Raw genomic sequence first — 21458 nt, 5'->3', positions numbered from 1 at the left:
AAACACTCCGGGCAATGGTATGTTGACCAAACAACAGTTACCACACAAAGAGGCTGAAATGATTCAATCAGACGCCCGAGCCACGCCAACAGCTACTCACATGCCCATCGGAATTGCTACAGAATACCTATGCCTTGCAGCATCTTGCAACAGCGCTTATGCGCACCGGTGAAACACAAGACCAAGCCCTTGTGATTACTGGCTTGGGATCTCCGATGGCACTTGATGATGCCGCAATCACTGAATGGGCAGACATCCCCTCCGAGCTACAAGACTGGCTTCGATCTCAAGACGGGCTGAAGATTGACCGGCAGCCTATCGACTCATTCCAGAAGCTCATGAAAACGTATGTTCTTCTAAGCCAGGGAAACAAGAAACCTAAAAAGTGGACTGCCACACACGACATCCTCGAAATTGCGCTTGGTGTTGCAGTTAAATACTTCTTACATGTCGAAAAAGTCAAGTTCCGTGCGAGCATCATCGATGACCTGGTGCTGTATGCGGCCAGCCCAAACAACATCATGCCACGCCGATGTGGCTCCTGCAAATAAATGATACTGGACGATCCACAAGCACGATTCAAAAAGTTAGACCCTTCAAGATATGTTCTGCGCTTTCTACGAGGCGGCCGCGGCTCGCAAGACTGCCGACCTCCCACTGAGAATGTGTGGGCAATCCCAGCAGACGACAGCATCCCTGTGGTCATGAACGGACAGAAGCCGCTACAGCTACCTCCGCCGACGAAGGCTAACTGGGAGAGGTACTTTACTCGCCCTGTCTCGGATTGTTCAGAGCTGCCCCCATGAAATGGAGATGGTTTGCACAAAATGCCACAAGGAAGTCTGGGTCGACAGCAACCCTCGATGGACTACTGAGAGTAGCCCGAGATACGTTCCTCGATCACCTCGCTGTCAAACATGTGCGACGAAAGCCCCTGCCTACTAGATCCCTAGGGACACCACATCATGGGTAATAGTCAATCACTTATCCAGAAAATGGAGGTCATTGATGTCTAATCGGGCGTTTGACCCTGCCAAAATTGCAACTAATCCAGACTCTTATTTCCCTTCGAAACCTACAAGGTGATGACTCTGTTCGGAGTGAAATAGATTTCGATTAGATATCTCATTCACAAAATCATAATATATCAATTTGTCATCCAGAAGAAGCCTGTGCTTTCGAAGGGATGTCAAGAAAAGCATCGTTTTGAAGGGCGATGTACGGGCTACGCTAAATATAAAGCGTAAACTTTGTTCCACTGCCACAACAGCAGCCCGAATGGCTTAGGGGTACAGGTCAGTCACAAGAAATCAATTCCACCAGTGAATTAGCGCTAACTCGCAGCAGCGTCTCACTCGTACACACTACGACATGAGAAGATCCGGTGTTCGATTCACCGTTTGGGCAATATTTTTGACCTTCTTTCTGCTCAATCTCTTGTCAGCCGATCAGGCTATTATTTTTGGTAGGTACGGAAGTGCCGACATTTTAGAATTGTCTTCACGGGCCAGGCTACAAGTGTCTACGACGTAGCGATGGTCTGAGGAGTATTTTCACCCCCACTGTCCAGTCAGTAAAATGAACTAAACACAACTATTTCATCACTTTGCCCCGCCAGGAGTCTTAGGGAATGACTGCAAGGAGCACGTCGTGATACTGAACTGACGAGCACCACGATGGATGTACTCAAACAGGCCCCAGGATGAAATGCGCGTCAATGTCAATACATCCGCCCCTGGAACCTGAAGCGACGCGCCCCGGCCATGGACAACCTCGAAGAGGTCCAAACAAGCTGAGCACGATGCATGCCCCAGGAGATGTAGACGAACAAACGCGCCGGTGGACGGGACCTTGAGGGCGACTATCGCGTTTAGTCTACACCCTGGAAATGGTAGTATCAATCCAAATTCTCCGACTGGCTCCGCTAGAAACCCAGGCCCCTTCTGAAGATCTACCCCATGGGCCACGACAGTTCAAACTTCAGCCTAAGACGAGATGAGGAGCTCCCCCCCCTATCGGAGTCGCGGGGCGGGGCGCAAGAGACGAGATGCAGATCAGCATACAGAGGTATCACTTAGGAGGAGGCGCGAGTCTGGATGTACGCGCATCCATGCGGGCAGACAGACCAGGCTGTCGGGTGCGGCTGATTCCCGTGATTAGCCTCATACCGGCAGTGATCAATTCATTGCAGCAGCAGCAGCAGCCCCAGCGTTGAGCTTCAAACGAGCATTTGATTCTATCGTGAATCGCCCACGCCTGCTTACCGCTATCCTCCTCTGGTCAACGCGGAGGCAAGTCCGCCGTGTCACGACTTGTCCACCGGGGCCAGTCCGGAACTCTGGTGCCGCCGCTGCAACGTGGTATCCTTCCCGTCAAGCCGCCACCTCCCGTCAATCACACCCCGTACTTTGACCACCAGGCGCGGATCCAGTCGCGATGTACAGCCGGCCCCAAGACGCAGTCCTTGAAGGAGGAGGAGGACCCATGCCCTCGCCCATCGAGGCAATGGAATATCGACCGCAGCAGCGCCATGCTGTCAGCGCAGGGCGAGTTTATGTACATCAGGAGCCCATCACAGCGCTCGTCCGGAGCTGTGGCGATGCGTCCTCATCCTCCGCATCAGACTCTCCCAGGCGACGACAGCACTCCAGACAATATGGTGGTCACAAAATGGATGCTTCCGCTGCTGGCCAGCTTGGTCGCCGCCTCGCCGTTTGACCGCCGCTTCTTGCGCGCGCGTCAGGAGAGCCTAAACGCCTGCCTCGAGGCGGCTAATCTGGCCTATGTCGATGAGGGCTCCGCCACCTGGGAAACGGCCATTCAGCCGCACAATCTACGTGTGCCCGTCACTCCACTCGCCATCGTCTATCCGACGTCGGCTGAAGAGGTCCAGGCCGCTGTTCTCTGTGCCGTGCAGAGCGAGATCAAGGTCGCTGCTAAGAGCGGTGGTCACAGCTGGGCCTCCATGGGTCTGGGGGGCCAGGACGGGTCACTCGTCATCCAGCTCGATCGCTGGCATGAGGTCAACCTGCGCGAGGACAACACGGCCACCGTGACGGCGGGCACGCGTCTGGGTTATGCTGCGCTGGAGCTCTTCCAGCAGGGCAAGCGAGGCTTCTCGCACGGGACTTGTCCTAGGTATATTGCTCTTCTCTACATAACTTCGGTTTAACCGGCTCACATTTGGACCACAGTGTCGGATCTGGTGGGCACATTGTTCACGGTGGCTTTGGCTTCAGCTCCCACACGCACGGCCTCGCCCTGGATGCAGTCATTGGCGTCATGGTCGTGCTTGCTGACGGATCCCTTGTCCATGCATCCGCGTACGACAATACCGACCTGTTCTGGGCCATCCGCGGTGGTGGCTCGTCGTTTGGTATCGTGACCGAGTTTGAGATCAACACTTTTGATGTCGCCCACCAGTTTTCCTGGTTCATGATCGAGACGGACCTCGCCGACCGAACAAAGGCCAACGCCGTCGCCGGGCTCATGGCCTTCCAGAACGTCGTTGAGGACGGCGGTATGGACAAGAAGCTCAACATGCGTCTCGGCCTGGGCGCAACGAGCAACCTCGAGGTCGTCTTCCATGGCCCCGAGAACGAGGCCCGCGCGGCGCTCGAACCCTTTCTGGCGCCCCTGGGTCTCCAGTGGCAGTCGAGGGGCACCCGTGCGCGGCAAGGTGCATGGCTCGAGATGCTTCAAGACTGGACATATGGCGATCCTCTCAACATTACCGACTCGTTTTTGGGGGTACATTCACGATTCATCATGGACGCACGACCGGCTGACTGACCACTCTTTAGCACGCTAATTCCTACTTTTCCAGCTTGATGACAAAGCACATTCCCGCAGAGGCCTTTGCCGGCTTCGTCGACTACTGGTTCGACGTCGCCCTGGCCGACGGTGCGCTCCCCTGGTGGGCCCAGATGGACGTCCACGGTGGCTCGCAGGGCGCCATCGCCAACACCTCGAGCCAATTCAGCAGCTACGCGCACCGTGACAAGCTCTGGCTTTTCCAGTTCTCGTCTTCCCCGTCCTTCTTTGATCCTGGCAACGACGATGCCGCCATCGCTTTCACCATCGGCATGATGGACAGCCTTAAGGACAACATGGACGCCGGCGACTGGGGTCGTTATGCCAACTACATTGACTCGGAACTCGAGCGTGAGGTCGCGCAGCAGCAGTACTTTTTGACCAGCCTCGACCGTCTTATGGCTGTCAAGGCTGAGTATGACGCAGACCAGTTGTTCTGGAACCCCCAGTCGATTGACCCGGCGGGGTGAAGAATGGGGGGCATTGAATACAGGTTAGGGGAGTGGCGCACAGATTTGTTGAACAGCGTTTGTCTTTTTGAACATCAATTCATGCATCAAGACCAGCAAGGTTCGTAGCATAATAGACGTTGAACTCCTTTTTACGGTCGAAGAGGTACAAACTCCAGGCTACCCGGTAGTTGTGCGAATGCCCGTCACGTCTATGCAGTGCGACGCTTGTCTCAAAATTACAGTTCTTGATGTAGCTTGTATGTTTGTCTCTTCTTGAGTCCTGTGTCTGGCTCCGCGAATCGTGGTATCTTGTTCAAATGTGCCCAATTGGTACGACCCGTTGTTTGTTATTCATCTGCAGACTGGAGTTGCTCTGTGAATGACCTTCATGTCAAAATGCTGCTGTCCACCAGCAGTCAAGAAAAGACTAGCCCTGGGTTTATCATGCCAATTCAGTCTCTAATCTGCCGAACATTATCATGACCTTCCAAGCATTTTGTCATTCGCCAAACACACTCACTTAGACTCTGATCTTCTGGAATATTCTAATCACCGCGCGGGGCTTACAAATCCCGGTCGCGTCGCGTCCCCGCCACGGACAACCCGCATCTCGATTTCAGGTCTGGTAGAAGAACGACAATCACAATGAGCAAGGTAAACACACGAGCCGACCCTTGTGAGAAAGCACCTCCCTAGATGAGGCACCGCTGATTCTTGAACTTGCTCCTGCGCAAAGTCGCGCAACCTTGAGCGCGTCTTGTCACCATCTTGTCACCACTGGATAAGAGGACCCTCGGAGCCTCCTCCCCCCGACCAAAACACAAACTACCTAGAATCGCCAGCTGCGCACAATGGGCGACAACGGAGCGAGAGCCGAGCGCCTCAGGCAAGATGGCAACGAACATTTCCGCCGTCGAAACTACACCGCCGCCGAGGCATGCTACTCGCAAGCGTACGGTTGTCCACAGGCCAGGCCAGGCCACAGCTAAGAGAAAGAAAGCTAACAGTCGACCTGCCCCAGCCTCGTCAATGATCCCAACATGACCGCCGCCTACGCCAACCGCGCCATGTGCCGCTTCTTCCTCGCCTCCCACGACGCCTCCATCACCGACTGCGACGCCGTCCTCGCGCGCGACCCAGACCATCTCAAGGCGCACTACTACAAGTCCAAGAATCTCCTCGCCCTCGGCAACGTCGACGAGGCGAGCACGCACGCCCTGCTCGCGTACGAAATGTGCGTCGCCCAGGGCGCCGACACGTCCCTCCGTATGACCAAGGAACACCTCTTTGTCTGCCGCAAGGAGCGGTGGGACGTCAAGGAGCGCCGACGCCGCGCCAGCGCTCGCGCGTTCGAGAGGGAAATGGTGGGCGTGCTGGAGCGGGAGATTGAGCGGGACGTGCTCGAGGCCGCGGGCGGCAGCGAGGCGGAGCGCGCAGCCGTGCGGGAGGAGGGCAACAAGCGGCTGGCAGATCTGCGCGACGTGTTTGAGAGGGCGCGGGCCAAGGATGACGTGAAGCGGGAGGTGCCCGAGTGGCTGATTGACGATATTACCTACAATGTCATGCTGGACCCGGTCATAACGCCGTCCGGGCGGTCGTATGAGCGTGAGTCGATTACCAAGTTTATCGAAAAGGCGGGCACGGACCCGACGACGAGGGAGCCCTTGGCCAAGAGCGATTTGAAGCCCAACCGCGTGCTCAAGGAGGCGTGCAGCTGGTTTCTGGATGAGAACGGGTGGGCCTATGACTGGTGAGGCGAGGGCGGACAGTATGCGTATGGGACTTGGTGGTATTTGGGTAGCGTAGCATGGCACCGGGCGTTTTCTGGCTGGCAGCGATTCCAATTGGAGCAGCGGAGGCATTCATAAGGCTGCAAAGGATGCAAGTGACTAACTTCGCAAAGGTGAATGGCCCCTCTCTGCCCCATGTGATTCCTCGGGCATTGAAGTGACTTCATCGTGGTACGCAGTACGCGCATCGGGATAGCCGTGGGGGTGGTGGTCCACATGTGAAGATAAGGTTGATCGTCCACGACCCTAACCTGGGCGACTCGCGCAGATCTCATCTAAGATCCTTTCGACTCCCTCTATATATGCACATATCACATGCCGATCTATCACCTGCATTGCAGCGGTTTCACGCCACAAATAAGCACTAACCTGGCACTGTACGGCAGTTCGTAGTTGGTGGGGGCTGTGACAGTTTGCAATGTGCATCAAGCATCGATCCTGCATGCACGCTTGGACGCAGACACTTCAAAGATCCGGCACGCAGAGAGCATATGTACCAATTAATTAATCGACATGCGAGGTATCCAGATCTATCAAAAGTGCGCCTTCTGCTGGTCTCCGGAAGGAGGGAGCCAGCCACATATGCCACGCCGCTGCCCAATGCCTTTTCAACATAACATCATATAAAAAGGGATGTGGAGTCTTGGGAGCCATGTGCACCAACTCACGCATCAAACAAGCGCAGCTGTAGTGTCTGCTTGGGCTTCAGCGTGAAGCTCGGTGTCTCGAGGCCGAGTGGCTCCATGTCCGTCTCCATCTTGAACTGCGACACGAGCTCGACAATGACCATTTTGAGCTCCATCAACGTGAGTGCCTTGCCGATGCACACGCGGGGGCCGTTGTGGAAGGTGGCAAAGGCGTATGCACTTCCTGCCTCGCCCTCGAGGCGATCCCAGCGGTCGGGGTCGAACTCTTCTGCATCGGGGCCCCAAATCTCCGGCTTCAGGTTCACCATAGCCGGACACAGATTGAGCGTCGTGTTCTTGGGGACGAGGACCCCGGAAATCTCAACATCGCAGGCGGCGACCATGGGAATCCAGCCGACTATGTTCATTAGCAACCCGCCACCGACCTAAGTTCAACAGTGCCGGACATACCTGGACAATGCACCCGAAGAACTTCGCGCATAAAGTTCTCCAGGAAATGTGCGCGGTCAATCTCTGCCCATGACTGCTCCTCCATTTCGTTGATCTCTTTCCGCAGTCGGTCCTGGATATCCTGTCGACGAGCCAGCGTATCGAGAGCCCAGACGAGCGTGCACGCCGTGGTGTCATGTCCGAGCACCATAAAGTTCAGAATCTGTACCCGCGCATTAGCGTCCATCCGATCTTGTCTGACCGCATGGTCCTCGTCGGGAACTCACATATTCCACAACCTGCTCATCGTCCCACAGACCCGTCGCCTCCACCATGGCCTGCAGCACATCTGCATCGTCCCTCGCCTTCTCCCCGCGGTTGACGGCTCGGCGCCGCGCTTGTACGTGTTTTCTTATGACGCTGCGTGCAGTGGCGCATTTCCGAACAAACTCGCTGAAAGCTTCGAGTGGCAAGTATTGCTTGAAGGGGAGGTGCGTAACCGTCCATCGCTCAATGTGGCCGCGAATGCTGGGGCGCATCGTGGCGCTGAAGATCTCGTGGAGAGGGGAGGCGTCCGAGCCGAGGTGGTCGAGATCGACGCCCATGGACTTGATGCCACCGACGTCGAGTACAGCTTTCCAAAGCTCGGTTTCGACTATGATGCACGATTAGTACCTGAAGAAATGGCCCCCACGGCCAATCGAATTGCCGGTTTGGTTGGTTGGTTGGTCGCACATACCGGTGACGGCATCGCCAGGCACGGACTGCTTGGCGGCCAATGTGCGGCAAAGCTGCTCGGCCTTGGCTTTAATTTTGGGGACGCAGGCCTTCATGCGCTGCGGCGCAAAGAGCTTGTTGAGCACGGCGCGACGCGCTCGGTGGTCGTCGCCGTGCGCCCAGGGGAGGCCGTCGCCAATGACCATGGCGGCACCATTGCGCGACTCCTCGGACTTGACAAAGCAGTCATTCTTGGTCTGGAGGACCTCGCGGTAGGCGGTAATTGTGTTCGGGATGAGGGTCTCGGATTGACCAATCTTCAAGATGCGCAGAAAGGGTGCGTCGGGGCAGTCGCGGCTCCATTCGCGGTAGAGGTAGGGCATCCAAGGCGTCGAGAGGAGTGTGATCATCTGTCCGAGCAGCCAGTGGTGGTTCTCCTTTAGTGGGCGGAAGCAGTGAGCGTTAGCCTGAAACGTCGAGGACGGGAGGGGGGTCAAGCGACGGGAGACGACATACCTTTGGTGTCGGCAGATGCCGAAGTGGTGAGACATGGTAAGGATAAATGAAAAGGGCGTATATGCATTTGAGCAGGTAGGCGAGGAAAAAGAAGAGGACGAGGAGGAGAATGTTGTGTGTGCTGGCGACGGTCGCGAGGATTGTGGTCGGCAGATCGCTGTTGGTCGTGGCCAGCTGCGGGTGATCCATGCTGCTGCTGCTGCTGACGGTCATGGTTGCTGCTGCGTAATTATTGATTTTTTTTTTTGCCCGCTGGGCCCCAACCGGCCCGGGTGCGCACAGCAAGGCTGGTGGTGGTGGTGGTGTCTACGACCGTATGGAAGCTAGGAAGGCGTGACTCCCAATGTCGCGCAATGGAAGAGAGGAAGATGAGATGGTGCCTGCCAGGTGAGACCTGCCTGCCGGGTGACGGATGAGAAGAAGAGAAATAAGTGGATGGACGAAAGAGTCGAAAAAGGGAAAGAGTGGCCAAACAAAACGTCTCGGAGAGTGAGCGAGCGAGCGAGCGATGCGGCACTGCGGCAGGTGCGGGTTGAACTGGCGAAGGTGGATCCGGACTTTGCAAGTTCGATTGCTTTTTAGTTCCCCTGAGGGTCAAGCTGGTCAACCTCGGCCGGATGGACGATTACTCAAGAAGGTATGTGTTATCTGGTGAGATGTGGACTGTGCAGAGAGAAGGTGGATGATTGATGATTGTTATATAACGGCTGGGGTTTTCGGAAGCGGGAATAGCGAGAAGATGCTTGTTGATCAAGACGGCAGCTGTAAATCAGAGCTGGCCGCTGGTTGGTGAGCAGCGTACGGAGAATGGTCCTAGGCTGGAATGGGGAGCAAGGGACGGAATAGTTCTAGCTGCGCACAAGAGGTGTGGACGGAACGCCTTCTCAAAATGTCTTAGATCTCGGGGACCGGGTCCGTCATTTAAATAATTATTGTTAGTGCGTCGCAACCCTACGCACCTATGATCCCGCCAGGGCCTCTGAGTCTGAGAAGCCTCAATGCAGTCATCGTGGGCGTTGATGGCTTGGCCGTCTGTACGGAGTACGTATGTTGAAAAGCCAGCCAGCCCATCCAAGGACGGAAGAGGAACGCTGCGAAACGCGGTCATGCCGATCGTGAGTCGTTGCCAGAGACGAATGCTGGGCGTGACGTGAGGTGCCTGTAGGCTGTCGTGTTACGTGTAGCTATTCTATCGCCCCCATCTCCTATTCTGGGTCCGATAACCTTTGAGTGCAGCTGGCAAATCTCAAAGGGACCGTGGGCGGTGGTCCATGATGCCGACCACCACGGCACATCATGAGGCACCCGCACAAAGGGTCGTCATTGTGCAGGGTTCTGGCTTGCGACCGTTCACAGCTGATTTGTGTTGATATGTGCAACCGCCTAACTTGGCATCATGGCATTGTTAGTGCTCTACCTCCATTGGGGCTTTAGTAAGGTAGAGACCGCATTCAATTGAATTGTTCGTACCTTAGCGTAGCTCCGCGCATCCTCTGGCGATGACGACTGGAGCCTCCCTCCATCGAAGCATCGAAGCATCAAAGAACCGATTATCGAACCCGCAGCCAGTGCTGCCAATCCATGAACTACATATGTAGCCTCGGCTGGACACCTCTCCGTTCCGCCGTCTCCACCCAGGCCTCCGCTACAGTGGCTGCGCGCCAATGACTAGCGCCTGTGCCGGACGGGCAGTGGACCAGGTACTTTAACCTTAGTTGCCTGCGCGTGCTGGCTTGTCTTGGCTCTCGGGCGTTTGCCTGTAAGATCGTCCGCTGAGCTGAGAGCGCTGGGCCTCTGATGGATGCGACGCTGTCACGCTGATGACGATCACGAGCACGACATGAGCTGAGAGGAATTACAAAAAAGCCCAAGCTTTGTCTTGGATCGGCACGCGGTTGGCCTCAAGTAGCATCAGCCACGTTGCATGCTAATTACTACCTACCACGGACACACGCACGAGGTGAACGATTGCGCGTGTTGGTCGCCGCGAGCAGCATCAAAATCACATGCATTCGACATGACGCGACTCAGTGTAGAAATCGAAACGGCAGCTGTCGGGCGACATGCGACCTCGTTAACGCCGGCTACGAGCGCCTCGCCCGCTCGCTCTCCCCCGACTGCCTGACCCGGCCTTTCGGTTCGTGACAGCGCACACATGCCCACCATCAGCAGCAGCAATCTTGATTTCGCCATTGAGCCCGTTGCCAGAACCAGAGGCATTAGCAAATGTCCTTGCAATGCAACGTTATGCCGCACAACGGCTGGGCGATTGACCGCTTTCAACGGTTTGGTGGCGCCCCCTCGACGTCGACAACCGGTTTTGGCGACCGCGTTTGGTTTGGCCCCGACAAGGGTCACGCCCGACACGCCAGGTAGATTGTCGACATGGCATCGTGCGACGATGGGCACCCGAAAAGGACCCTTTTTTTTTTTTCTCGAAAGGAAAAAACTCGACATTGATCAATCAGCCCGTTGAGCAGCGATCAGAAATACGTAATATGTCATGTTACACCGCATGAAAGCGAGTCGCTGGACACGGTTCCGCATATTCGGAATCCGGAAACGTGAGAGACAGCGTGCGCGCCTGCGTGCGTGCGTGCGTGCGTGCGTGCGTGCGTGGAGGCCATGCCATGCCGTGCATAATTCACATGCTGCGCTGCCCCCGCTTTCTGGATGCAGTTCAATGAATCAATCAGATTGGCGACGGGTAAAAAGGCGATGCCACGTTGAACTACGACCGAGTTGAGACAGCTGCGAGCGTGGACGTACATGGCGCAGAACATGGCTGGAACAAATCTCCCTCGGGTAGGCAGATTGCTGGTCAAACACGGTCTGTTTCCGCCGTTCTCTAACCGCCAGATGGCCGTCCAGTCCTTTCACAGAAGCGACTGATCTTCGCCGCAGGCGACGGATAAGGCAGTGGTTGGGCACATGACGCGAAGACGAGAACATGAGACGAGCGAGGCGCCTTCTTTGTCGTTCACAGCATGCTTGATACCGGAGATTACGAGTTTCATCAGATTCAGCTCTCCCATCTGATCACGAGAACGTCACGATGGGAGGCAGTGGCTGCATCTGTCTTGGGATGGAAGCCGCTCAGCCACGTGTCTTGCGGCGCGCGCCTTGCTGCAACGTACCACATACCCAGATTGTGGAAAGTCCGGCCACTTCTCATCCAGGCCAAACACCAAGTATAGCACCTCGCACAGGATGCGGCTGGTGGCATTGTCGAAACACGCCTCAGGGCTCCCTAGCCTCAGCCTGATTCCATCCAGCATTGGGAACACCGAGCCTTACCTGAGCTGAGCCTTGTGCCGGTGCGACTGGATGTCCGAGGGCAGCGCTCGGGTCCTGGACCTCGGACTCGTTGGGTCACAGAGTCGACGGCGAAGCTACGTGTCAATCAGCGCAGTGAAATGAACCTTGGGACGCGCAATCTACACACAGCCTGCACGACCATGCCATGCCTGCGCCGCTTGTGCCACCCAGGCTTTCGCTGGCATCATTTTGCAGCAATATCCGGGTAACACGGCGGTGGTTGTTCCCGCCATAGAAGAGGAGCCACAACCTTGGAAGTCTGACGCCAGATGGAACTCGGACGACACAGACGGGTCAATGGCCCCTTTTGCTCGAGCATGTTACTCAAAACATTTCCAAAGGCGCTACTATCGCGAAAGCACTTGCGGCCCGTCTCATCTCTGCAATCTCATCAATGAGTTGTGTCACGGACCTGGACGTTATTCTGGTGAAGAAGCGCCCGTGCCCCAGTAAGATCCCACGAACGCGAGACGACATCAAGCCGGCGAGGGAACACTCCCCAACTCACAGCAGATGACATGTGTAAAACAAGACAATCCGCCGAAATACTTACTGCCGCATGTCTACTTGCACGTAGCGCCCGGCGCCCTTTGGCGTTTATCGGTGAGCAGGGACGCGCTCTAGAGGCACAGCGTGTTGACATGCACAACTCACTGGCTGTCGACGGATTCGCACGGGCGCTCCTCGTCGGCGCGTGTTTCCAAATCGGCATGATCCAGCGTAAACTGACGCAGACGATGCACGCGCGCCGCGATCAAGTGGAATGGATGACGCAAAGAATACTCTGTGGCCCCCAAGTGAAACTATCATCACGACTGCAGATACCATATTCACAAGGCGAAACATGCATGAGGTGGAAACAGGAGGCGCCGACGAGCATGTAGCCCTTTAACAAAAGAGCCCGCCACACGTTGCACTGCAGCACGTCGTACAATTCTTTCGTCTTGCTGTTGCGACGCAGGTTGTGAGGGTCGATAGCATTGTCTGAAAGACTAGAAGAAAGCTAGTTGATCTCTTGGCTGGATTCAATCTGTTTTGCTATTCTTCGTACCTTTTGTATTCTAGCCCCCTATTTGTTGACCATCAGGGACACCATCAATATGTCTACGATGACGAGAGCGCCCAGCTCACAAGGGCCCAGTCCCGTCAGAAACACTCACATCGCGCATCCCAGGGCCGGCATGGCCCCGTGGGAGTGGAAGGGCGCCATGGCCGTGTTTCTGCTCACGAGTGCCATCAGCGGTATGTCCAGTCTGCCTCTACAAATGCGTCGTGCTCACCATCTTCACCCTAGGCTACGATGTCAGCAACGTGGCCAACATCCAAACCCAGATGTATGCGGCTTTTGGGAATATTAAGCTCTTCCACTGGGTCGGCCTGTCGTACTTCCTCGCCAACATGGCCGTGCTGTCCTACGCGCACAAGATCATCTACTGCTTCAACCTCAAGATCATCTACCTCATTCATCTGGCCATCTTCGCGGCGGGTGCGGCGGTGGCGGGTGCAGCATCCAACATTACCACGGTCATTGTCGGACGTGTGATCATGGGCATCGGTGGTTCAGTAATTCAGCAGATGTGCGTGTCCAGTCTGTTACAGAAATGAACCCCCACCCATTAACGAGCCTAGCAATATGACGTTCATCGCGGTGTTTGCGACAGCGGAGGAATCTACTGGCGTATTCGGCTTGATTTCTGCCATGTGGGCTACTGGCCTTGTCGTTGGCGGACCCATTGGCAGTGCCTTTGCCGAGGACCAGTCGGCTACGTGGCGCTGGGCCTTTTATTTCAACCTCCCGCTCGTCGGTGCCGCCTTTGTCGGAGCCTCGCTCTCCATGCAGTCGCACTCACTCGCGCCCAAGACATCCATCGTGCAGCGTGTGATCAAGATCGATCCACTGGGCGTCGCTCTCAACGCTGCCGCACCAGTCCTACTCTCCATTGCGATCACTCCGGTCCGATATGGGACTGGGGCTCAGCGTCGTCCACTGTCTTCTGGGTGATTTCCATCCTGACCACCATCGGCTGGGCCTTGCAACAGCACTTTTGCATCTTCACCACCCGCGAAGAGCGTGCTTTCCCCATGCACATGCTGCGACGGCTTGATCTCATCCCCCTGTGGTTGGCCGCTGGCTGTGCAGGCGCTGCCTACGCCGTGACACTCTACTACACCCCCCTCTACTTTGCCTTTGCTCGAGGTCATGACGCCCTCCAGCAGACGGAGCGCATCCTGCCCTTTGTCATCGTATTCATCTTCGTCGTCCTGCTCACGGGCGGCGTGCTCCTTCCCCGGCTCGGCTTCTACAGGATTATCTTCATCCTGGCCGGGGTTTTCACCTCAGCGGGCGCGGCCGCCATGGCGGCCACCATCTCTGACCTGTCCACATCGGAGGCGCAGGTCATGGGCCTCGAGGCCCTCATCGGCGTCGGCCTGGGCATGCACTTTCAACACTCCCAGGGCGTCTCCAACGTCATCAACAAGAACACGCGCGACAGGGTCGACAGCTCCGTAATCTGCAATCTCACTCAGATGACGGGCATCGCCATCCTCGCGGTTGCGGGGGCCATCTACCAAAATGCTGGTTTCGATCTGCTCCAGGACGCCATCAACCAGGACGGCGCCTTCACCACGCACGAGGTGCGCGAGGCTCTGGCTGGTATGTCGTCCAGCGTCTGGTACGAGGATGACGCGGAGGTGCGCGTGCACGGTGTCGAGGCTGTTGTGCAGGTGATTGCGGATGAGTTCTATATAGTTATTGCCAGTGGTGCGATTTGTCTATTGTGTGGTGTCTTTATGAGGTGGGAGCGCTTGGATTACGGCACGGCTAGGCCAAAGGCCGCGTCTACATGTAGCGACGAAAAGGCGCCTGCGACGGTGTGATGGCTCGCGATGAGCATTATACGATTCGATAGAATTTTTGTATTGCTGCATCTACGCGACCATCTTCTTTCTAGCGACGCGGCATGAGTCGGCCCACGACGAAGAAGAGGACGTTTTCTTGCGCCCTAGGTGTTGGAGGGATGAGTAGGTGGACCGGGAGACTACGGACACCATCTTGGTTTTCTCCTTTGCATCTGGCTGGGTGTATGAGGACTTGGAGCCCAATGACGGAAAACTTTGACGAGTAAACCCTCCAAGATCTCCAAGGATCATGGATGGATTGATGGATGGATGAATAGTAGTTTGTCAGTCGAGTCTGCTCCACGGACCACGCGTGTCAGACCCAGAGTCAGAGATGCCCGATTCGGAAATCGGAGGCGGCGAGCGCGGCCTCTCATTCGACGGAAGGCGAGACGTGCAGGATGATTATTTAATGAGCCCGTTCCCAGCCGAATGCGACAATAATTCGTAACCATGAATCTATTCTAATAATATGGACCATCCTGTTTTCGTCCTAGACACATGTCTTGCCGGTTCTTACTGGCAGAGCTCCAATCAACGCGTGCAGGACCGAGACTCTAGCCTCCTCCACCCCCCGCGTTTTCCCCGCGTTTCCGCTCCATGCTCGGATGATAGTCCCCCGAAGCTATTCGCAACTCAAACCCCTTTTCGGACAAAGACATCTCTTCAAGAAGTCTAGCATCGGTGGATGATTGTATTATCGCCGTCTGATCAACCCCTCACCAAGCATTAAGGCAGAGGGGAAGATGGGATTTTCTGCATGATACACACCGTTTCGAGTCGCGTTTCGAGTCGCGTTACAGCGCGGCGGCTTTCTTGCCTCGGCATCTGGCCTCGGCATTGCATCTGCGGAAATTTCCCCACGATCTACTTCGCTACTCGATCTGTTTTAGTACTGGCGCTTTGTGAGTAGGTAGTCGCGTGCAGGGACACGGCCTCTAGCTAGGTATGTTTCCTGTGAGGCATTGTGGAATGCTGCATCTGGCAAAGTTTGAGAGATGGGGAGTCGGTGGACTTTCGCTTTCATGACCCAAATTAGGCATAGCACTTCAAAAGCAATCAGTGTCAACAGTCGGAAAGTAAGATTCTTAAAGCGGTAGACTTTGAGAAGGGGATGCAAGAAGAAAAGTATAAAGACGCGAACGCCTCCAGCCTTTGAGATGAGAAGCTCAGCAGCAACAGCCAGCCTTCGCAACTCTTCCTAGCCTCTTCAGCATCAGCCCTCACGTCTTCGTACTCAACTCGTCTCTTTTCGCTCAACTCCAAAGTCACCATGCAACTCTTGTCAATCCTCGCCCTGGCGTCTGCTGCCATCGCTGCTCCAGCTGGTGTCGCCGTGCCTGCACCCATCGTCACTAAAAAGGACGTCACTGCGAACCCGGAGTTCGTCGCTCGCCAGATTCTTCCCACGAGGGAGAACGGACTTACGCGCGGGGGGTCGAGCTGCGGTGATGTTGTGCTCATCTTCGCTCGTGGCTCCACAGAGGTCGGGAACATGGGCACCATCGTCGGCCCTGACCTGGCCAGCGAGCTTGAGGACCGTCTGGATGGCCGCGACTTGACCGTCCAGGGTGTCAACTACGATGCTGCTGTGGCTCCCAACTACCTTCCTGGTGGGACTGACCAGGAGTCTGAGGACGAAATGAAGTCGATGCTTCGTTTGGCCCACACCAAGTGCCCCGACGCTGACATTGTTGTGTCTGGCTATAGGTAATTTTGCCCGCCTATTCCCTCCCACTAAGATAGCCATCAGCTAATTTTCTCGTCCTATTAGTCAAGGAGCGGCCGTCGTTCACCGCGGCGTCGAGGATATCGAACAGGAGATCAAGGACAAGATCAAGGGCGCCGTCTGCTTTGGTGACACCCAATTCCGCAGGGATGATGGTCAGATCCCCAACTTTCCTCGCGACAGGTATAAGGTCTTCTGCGGCGGGCTGAACCGCGACACTGTTTGCGATGGCAACTTGGCTGCAGCTGTTTTGGCTCCTCATCTTAGCTACGGGTCCGATGCGCCCGAGGCTGCTGACTTCCTGGTCTCTAAGCTCTAAAGCTAGAGTCTGGAACACGAAAGAGTATCAGAAGCCCTGTTCCTATAGCTGAGCTAAGGTGCGGCGAATTGGAAGAGGCGTGCGAGGAGGTCTTTTACTGTCGGGACTACTAGTTGAGTGCTGGTTACTACAATACAACTGGAATTTCCCGACCCTCTGCCTGCCGTTTAGCTTCGCTACAATCATTAACTTAATTTCACACTAATTTCCAGACGATCGGTGATCAGATCCGCCAGCTCTACATAGCTCTGAAGCATGCCCTCGAACGGACTTGGTGAGTAGCCTCGGCCAGAGACGTTGAACACGAACGCTCCCTCTTGGAAGTGAGGGGCTCCGTAGACAAGGTTGGGGAGACCGTTGACGATGACGTTCCACAGGTAGGTAGGTGTACGTATACACGGGCATGCCTGCAGCAGCGTACGCGTTGGCAAGGGCTCTCCTACCGGCTTATTGCTGGTAGTCTCTGGAAAAGGCAGCGACTCTCTTGAACTGGGAACCGAATGAGGCAGGAGTTGGGGCGACCTTTTTAAAATGCAGGGATATCAACGGCAGGGTCGTCACGTAAAGGATTGAGACGGTGGCGATCCGAGCGTCGTTGAGACCTTGGCTTGCGAGCCAGGATGTGAACTCGTCGTCAGTGTTGATGCGCGTCTTCGCGTGCGCAGTCCCCAGAGAGGCAGACGGCAGTTGATAGACACAGTGACAATAGGCTTGTTGTTACGACCCAACCAACACGCGACCGCATTGCCGTCATGCGGCCCGCACGTGACATGACACATGGCCCACTATTATTCACCAATTACTTCGGATCATGCACGAAACACTATGATCCGGATCACCGCGCTCATCTCATGATCCTCATGATCCATGAGTATCACTTACCTCGCGCAATGATCCCCATAGTATATAGAAGCCATGCTTCACCATATTCAGTCTCTACCAGCTCCTCAGCTATAAATACAATCGTCTACGCAAGATCTGCTATCTCGCACATAGACTGTGTTGTCCGACCGCTCAAGTTAACGACCTCCTAGTGTACTCGGTTTATAACGTAAACAAACTTCAGATCTACCTACCCTGTAGCTAGTCTGACCTGAACGTCACACTTGTTTTCATTTATGAGGTTGTACCTGGGGTCGCGCTAGCCCTTGGACGTGACTCTGTAAGCAATTTCAACATGACACACATGATACAATAATGGTAAATCAGGTAGACACAACTTACACATCCAACCATACTCAGCAGCAGCCCGAGTCCCGTTGAATGCTTCAGTCAGAGGCTCAGGTGCCTTGAACCACAGAGTGCAGACACGAGGCTGTGTGTAGGGTATCCCAAGGAAGAAGTCTCGAGAGTATTTTTTGTTGTGCACGCCCATGTAGGTACCATAGATCAGATTGATCTTGGGAGGGCACGAAGTCGCGCCTTTATGGCCTTTCCGCACAGGAATGGCTGTGGGGCGAGAGATCTCACCAGCAACTGTCAATGCTAATGATGCCTGCTTCGGCCTGATCAACAATTTTGCCAAACGAGAATGACTCTCCATGCGTATATTGCTTTACACATGTATATCATTCAACAAAGACGCGGTGGGCACCTTCAGTTGGCATATGGAGTTTTCATCATTGTCCATATGCCAGCGTGAACCAAGCCACACGTTGGTGTCACTGTTCGCATGCCGAGGCAGATAGACACTGCTTTCTAGTTCCACCTTGTATATGTTAACAAAAGTAACGTAAGTTGGGCTAATCGAGCGAAGCGAGGCCAGCACCCCGGTAGGGGCCGCCAGAGGCAAGTAGGGGGTGTAGGGTAGGCACGGGCAACCTCGCGGACGCTTTCTTGGTCTTGGCGCGATCATGGGTGGTCAGGCGCAATTTATATGTACGCACGCACTACGCAATCGTGCCATGGCCTAGCTTCATGTTTCCGTCAACCGCAAAAGTCCAGTCCCAATTGACACAATATGCATTCCCTTTGACATGGCCGGCCGGCCACAAAGACGCGCGACATCGCCAATCCATTTTGTTTCAGCTTCCTCCCGCCCCTCGGGCGCTCAGATTTGCGTACGGTCCCCGCCACAGGCAGACAGGGTAGGTTCAGCTTTCCGGGACCCCCGCACATTGGGGATGGAACTAATTGGAACTAGCAGAGTCCTGGATGGAGGGACATTACTCGCCTCTCCGTACTCCTTTGCGGCTTGTGATGGTCGTCCAATGCCACCGGCTGGCGCTAGATGATCTAACCTCGCGCGAAGATTAGGGTGGCGGCACCTGGCCCCTGGGACAGACAGCCACCAGCACAACTAATGCGGAACACTGACTCGCGCCGTGCCATATATATGATATAATCTCTGCCGCAAAGCCTGAAACGAATTGCACGTACTATGCAAAGATTCACGCCTTTCATCTGAATTATGACAACGGTTCGGGAAGGGGGATCTCCGCGGTGAATCCCAGCATCAATCCTCACCTATACCCCTTCCGAGCGTCACTATTTTCCCGACTTCAAAGCTCTTGGTACGGCCAACTGCGAGCAAGGCTCTTATCATGGGGCAGGACGACAGAGGCGCTCAGATTCTCGCTTCGTTGTGGTCGCTGACGGCCGCGGCGGCGATACTGCTCTTTCTCCGTTTATACTGCAAGCTCTGTCGAGCCAAGGGCTTGTGGTGGGACGACCACGTGTTGATCCTCTCATGGGTATGTCTCCGACGGGCCCGACCCCGACGTACCCAAGTCACCCGGATACTCATGCTTTTTGCCATAGGTTTCATTGACCATCGCCGCGGCGATCCAAACGTACCTTGTGAGCCTCGGTTTTGGCCAGCGCATGGAGACCATTAGCAAAGAAGACCTCAAGACGATCAGCCTGTTCACCATCCTCTTCGCGATATTCGCCATCATAGCGACCACAACGAGCAAATCATCCTTTGCTCTGACCTTGTACAGGATCACCGATGCCTCCTGGATGAAATACCTGCTCGTCTTCATCATTGTAACAACCAATGTTTCCATGAACCTGGTCTGGATCTTCGGCTTGGCCAAATGCACGCCTTTGAAACGAGTGTGGGACAAAGACGTGCAAGGAACCTGCTGGGACCTGCACAAATTGGTGAAATTCCAATTATTCGCTGCTTGTGAGTCGAGGGTCCGAATGGTATCTTTCAAGATGCGTCGTGAGTTAACCTCGTGCGACCAGACTATTCGGCCATTTTGGACTTTGTCTTGGCCGGCCTACCATGGCAGATTATCATGGGCGCTTCGATACGTCGCCGCGAAATGGTTGGGGTTGCCGTGGCCATGAGCTTGGGGGCCGTGTGAGAAACCCCGAGTGAAAGCCTTGGATGGCAAGTTTGCTAACGCTCCCTCCAGTGCCGGAGCCACCGGTATTGTCAAAGCAGTCATGGTCGTCAACATGACGAGCCCCGACATCACTTACGATCGCGTCGATTTAACCATTTGGACCTTTACGGAGCCCGCTGCTTCCATCATGGCTATATCCATTCCTATGCTGTAAGTTGGACTAACACCGTAATGCAACACGGAAACCAGCCCGACTGACATGATGAAAAACAGGAGGATGCTGTATCAAGAGCTCAAGTCAAGCCACAACCGAACTAAGTACAACCAAAGCAATCCGTACGCCGCAAAACCGTGGGGTAGTCACATGGCCTCAGAAGCACGGCAGACAAACATATACGGTTCCCATGGGCATTGTAGCCAGAGGTCTGTTGTCGTCTCGTCGAATAAGGCGTGGAAGGACTCCCAAGAGGCCCTGCGGGACTCAGAGGACATCATCCAAATAAAGTCGTCGTCCCCGGACTATAGCGGAATCCTCAAGACAGAGGAAGTAAGGGTGCATCATGAGCGACCGAGCAACGTAAACGGCGGAAACGCTATCGAGATGTCGCCTTTCGGGACCAGATGAACGCAAAAAGGGTAGGAAATACCTTGGTGTTGAGCAAAACGTCATTGCAATCACGATACGAAGCCCAGTTAGGGTGGGCGTGGGTACTCGTACCCATATACCAGGCTGTGGGAAATCACCTGACGCCAAGTATGAAGCCAATCTTGTAGGTGGAATGGGCTCTGCATTCTTAAGCAGCAGCAACTTAACACCCTGTATCGCTAAAGGCCAAGAGAACAGGACAGCCTCTTCCTACTGTAATAAGAGCTGTCTGAAATCTGCCCCCTTACGCAGAATCTAGCCCGTGCACGTACCGGGGCTCTACTAAAAAACAGGCAAGATCTTCTAGACTCACTCATTTTTCATCCCGATCCCAATGTCTCAGGCTCTGCACGTTAGCTAGGTTTCATTTCCCAGCCTCTAGCCATACTTTCTTGTCAATACTTACATAGTACGGATGAGCAGCAGTATCACCCACGACCCTAGTCAGGCGATAATCGTCATGTCGTCTTGTCTTCCCATTCTCCTGCAAGAGGCTTCATTTTCATCACGATGGGGACGTGGCGGTACTATTCTCCGGCTGTGTGGTTTTCTAACGAGCCGGTTTTGTCGTTAAAAGTGAGGACTTGTCCTCCTGCGGTGCCTTTTTTGCAGGGATGCTTCTCCTGAATCTTTGAATACCTTGCTGCGTCCCTCAATTCTGACGAGCTAGCTTTCCAAGACATCAGAGCCGCCATAGGGTATTAAATATGATGATCAGTCCATCAGGAGAGAAGGAACAAGATGAATTCTCTATCTGAAGAAGATGCTGATGCCATCAAAAGAGGAAGAGCGCGATACTCGTGCCGAACCCCACCTCTCATAAGGTGGTGCTGGACACCACAACGGCCAGATCACCACAACGGCCACTTTGAAGCAGATCACGAT

At 54.9% G+C, this 21458-nt stretch overlaps 6 protein-coding genes across 6 annotated transcripts; 5 read left to right on the top strand and 1 right to left on the bottom strand.

Moving 5' to 3' along the window:
• Positions 1-1995: 1995 nt before the first annotated feature.
• Positions 1996-4283, top strand: J7T54_000363 (Reticuline oxidase-like protein; the record flags this gene model as incomplete). The annotated part of the gene is made up of 4 exons (XM_051509671.1): positions 1996-2067; positions 2330-3138; positions 3195-3750; positions 3804-4283. The coding sequence occupies 4 exons, from the start codon at positions 1996-1998 to the stop codon at positions 4281-4283; spliced, it is 1917 nt and encodes a 638-aa protein (XP_051359324.1).
• An 833-nt stretch (positions 4284-5116) lies between these two features.
• Positions 5117-6019, top strand: J7T54_000362 (STIP1y and U box-containing protein-like protein; the record flags this gene model as incomplete). The annotated part of the gene is made up of 2 exons (XM_051509670.1): positions 5117-5217; positions 5287-6019. The coding sequence occupies 2 exons, from the start codon at positions 5117-5119 to the stop codon at positions 6017-6019; spliced, it is 834 nt and encodes a 277-aa protein (XP_051359323.1).
• Positions 6020-6719: 700 nt separating this feature from the next.
• Positions 6720-8577, bottom strand: J7T54_000361 (Cytochrome p450 protein; the record flags this gene model as incomplete). The annotated part of the gene is made up of 5 exons (XM_051509668.1): positions 6720-7099; positions 7153-7354; positions 7419-7786; positions 7871-8285; positions 8365-8577. 5 exons carry the CDS (start codon positions 8575-8577, stop codon positions 6720-6722), a joined length of 1578 nt encoding a protein of 525 aa, XP_051359322.1.
• A 4205-nt stretch (positions 8578-12782) lies between these two features.
• J7T54_000360 (putative transporter-like protein) lies at positions 12783-14562 on the top strand (the record flags this gene model as incomplete). Its single annotated transcript, XM_051509667.1, has 4 exons — positions 12783-12924; positions 12977-13259; positions 13312-13636; positions 13723-14562. The coding sequence occupies 4 exons, from the start codon at positions 12783-12785 to the stop codon at positions 14560-14562; spliced, it is 1590 nt and encodes a 529-aa protein (XP_051359321.1).
• Positions 14563-15856: 1294 nt separating this feature from the next.
• On the top strand, positions 15857-16631 carry J7T54_000359 (uncharacterized protein; the record flags this gene model as incomplete). Its single annotated transcript, XM_051509666.1, has 2 exons — positions 15857-16293; positions 16358-16631. 2 exons carry the CDS (start codon positions 15857-15859, stop codon positions 16629-16631), a joined length of 711 nt encoding a protein of 236 aa, XP_051359320.1.
• Positions 16632-19174: 2543 nt separating this feature from the next.
• J7T54_000358 (uncharacterized protein) lies at positions 19175-20552 on the top strand (the record flags this gene model as incomplete). The annotated part of the gene is made up of 6 exons (XM_051509665.1): positions 19175-19324; positions 19392-19761; positions 19824-19941; positions 19997-20137; positions 20201-20263; positions 20345-20552. 6 exons carry the CDS (start codon positions 19175-19177, stop codon positions 20550-20552), a joined length of 1050 nt encoding a protein of 349 aa, XP_051359319.1.
• Positions 20553-21458: the final 906 nt, after the last annotated feature.

The sequence above is a fragment of the Emericellopsis cladophorae genome (assembly GCF_022114955.1).
Source record: "Emericellopsis cladophorae strain MUM 19.33 chromosome Unknown NODE_67_length_117147_cov_119_048886, whole genome shotgun sequence".
Taxonomy (NCBI): Eukaryota; Fungi; Ascomycota; class Sordariomycetes; order Hypocreales; family Bionectriaceae; genus Emericellopsis; species Emericellopsis cladophorae.
The sequence above is the reverse complement of the archived record's forward strand: the minus strand, read 5'-3'. Positions and strand labels throughout refer to the sequence as shown.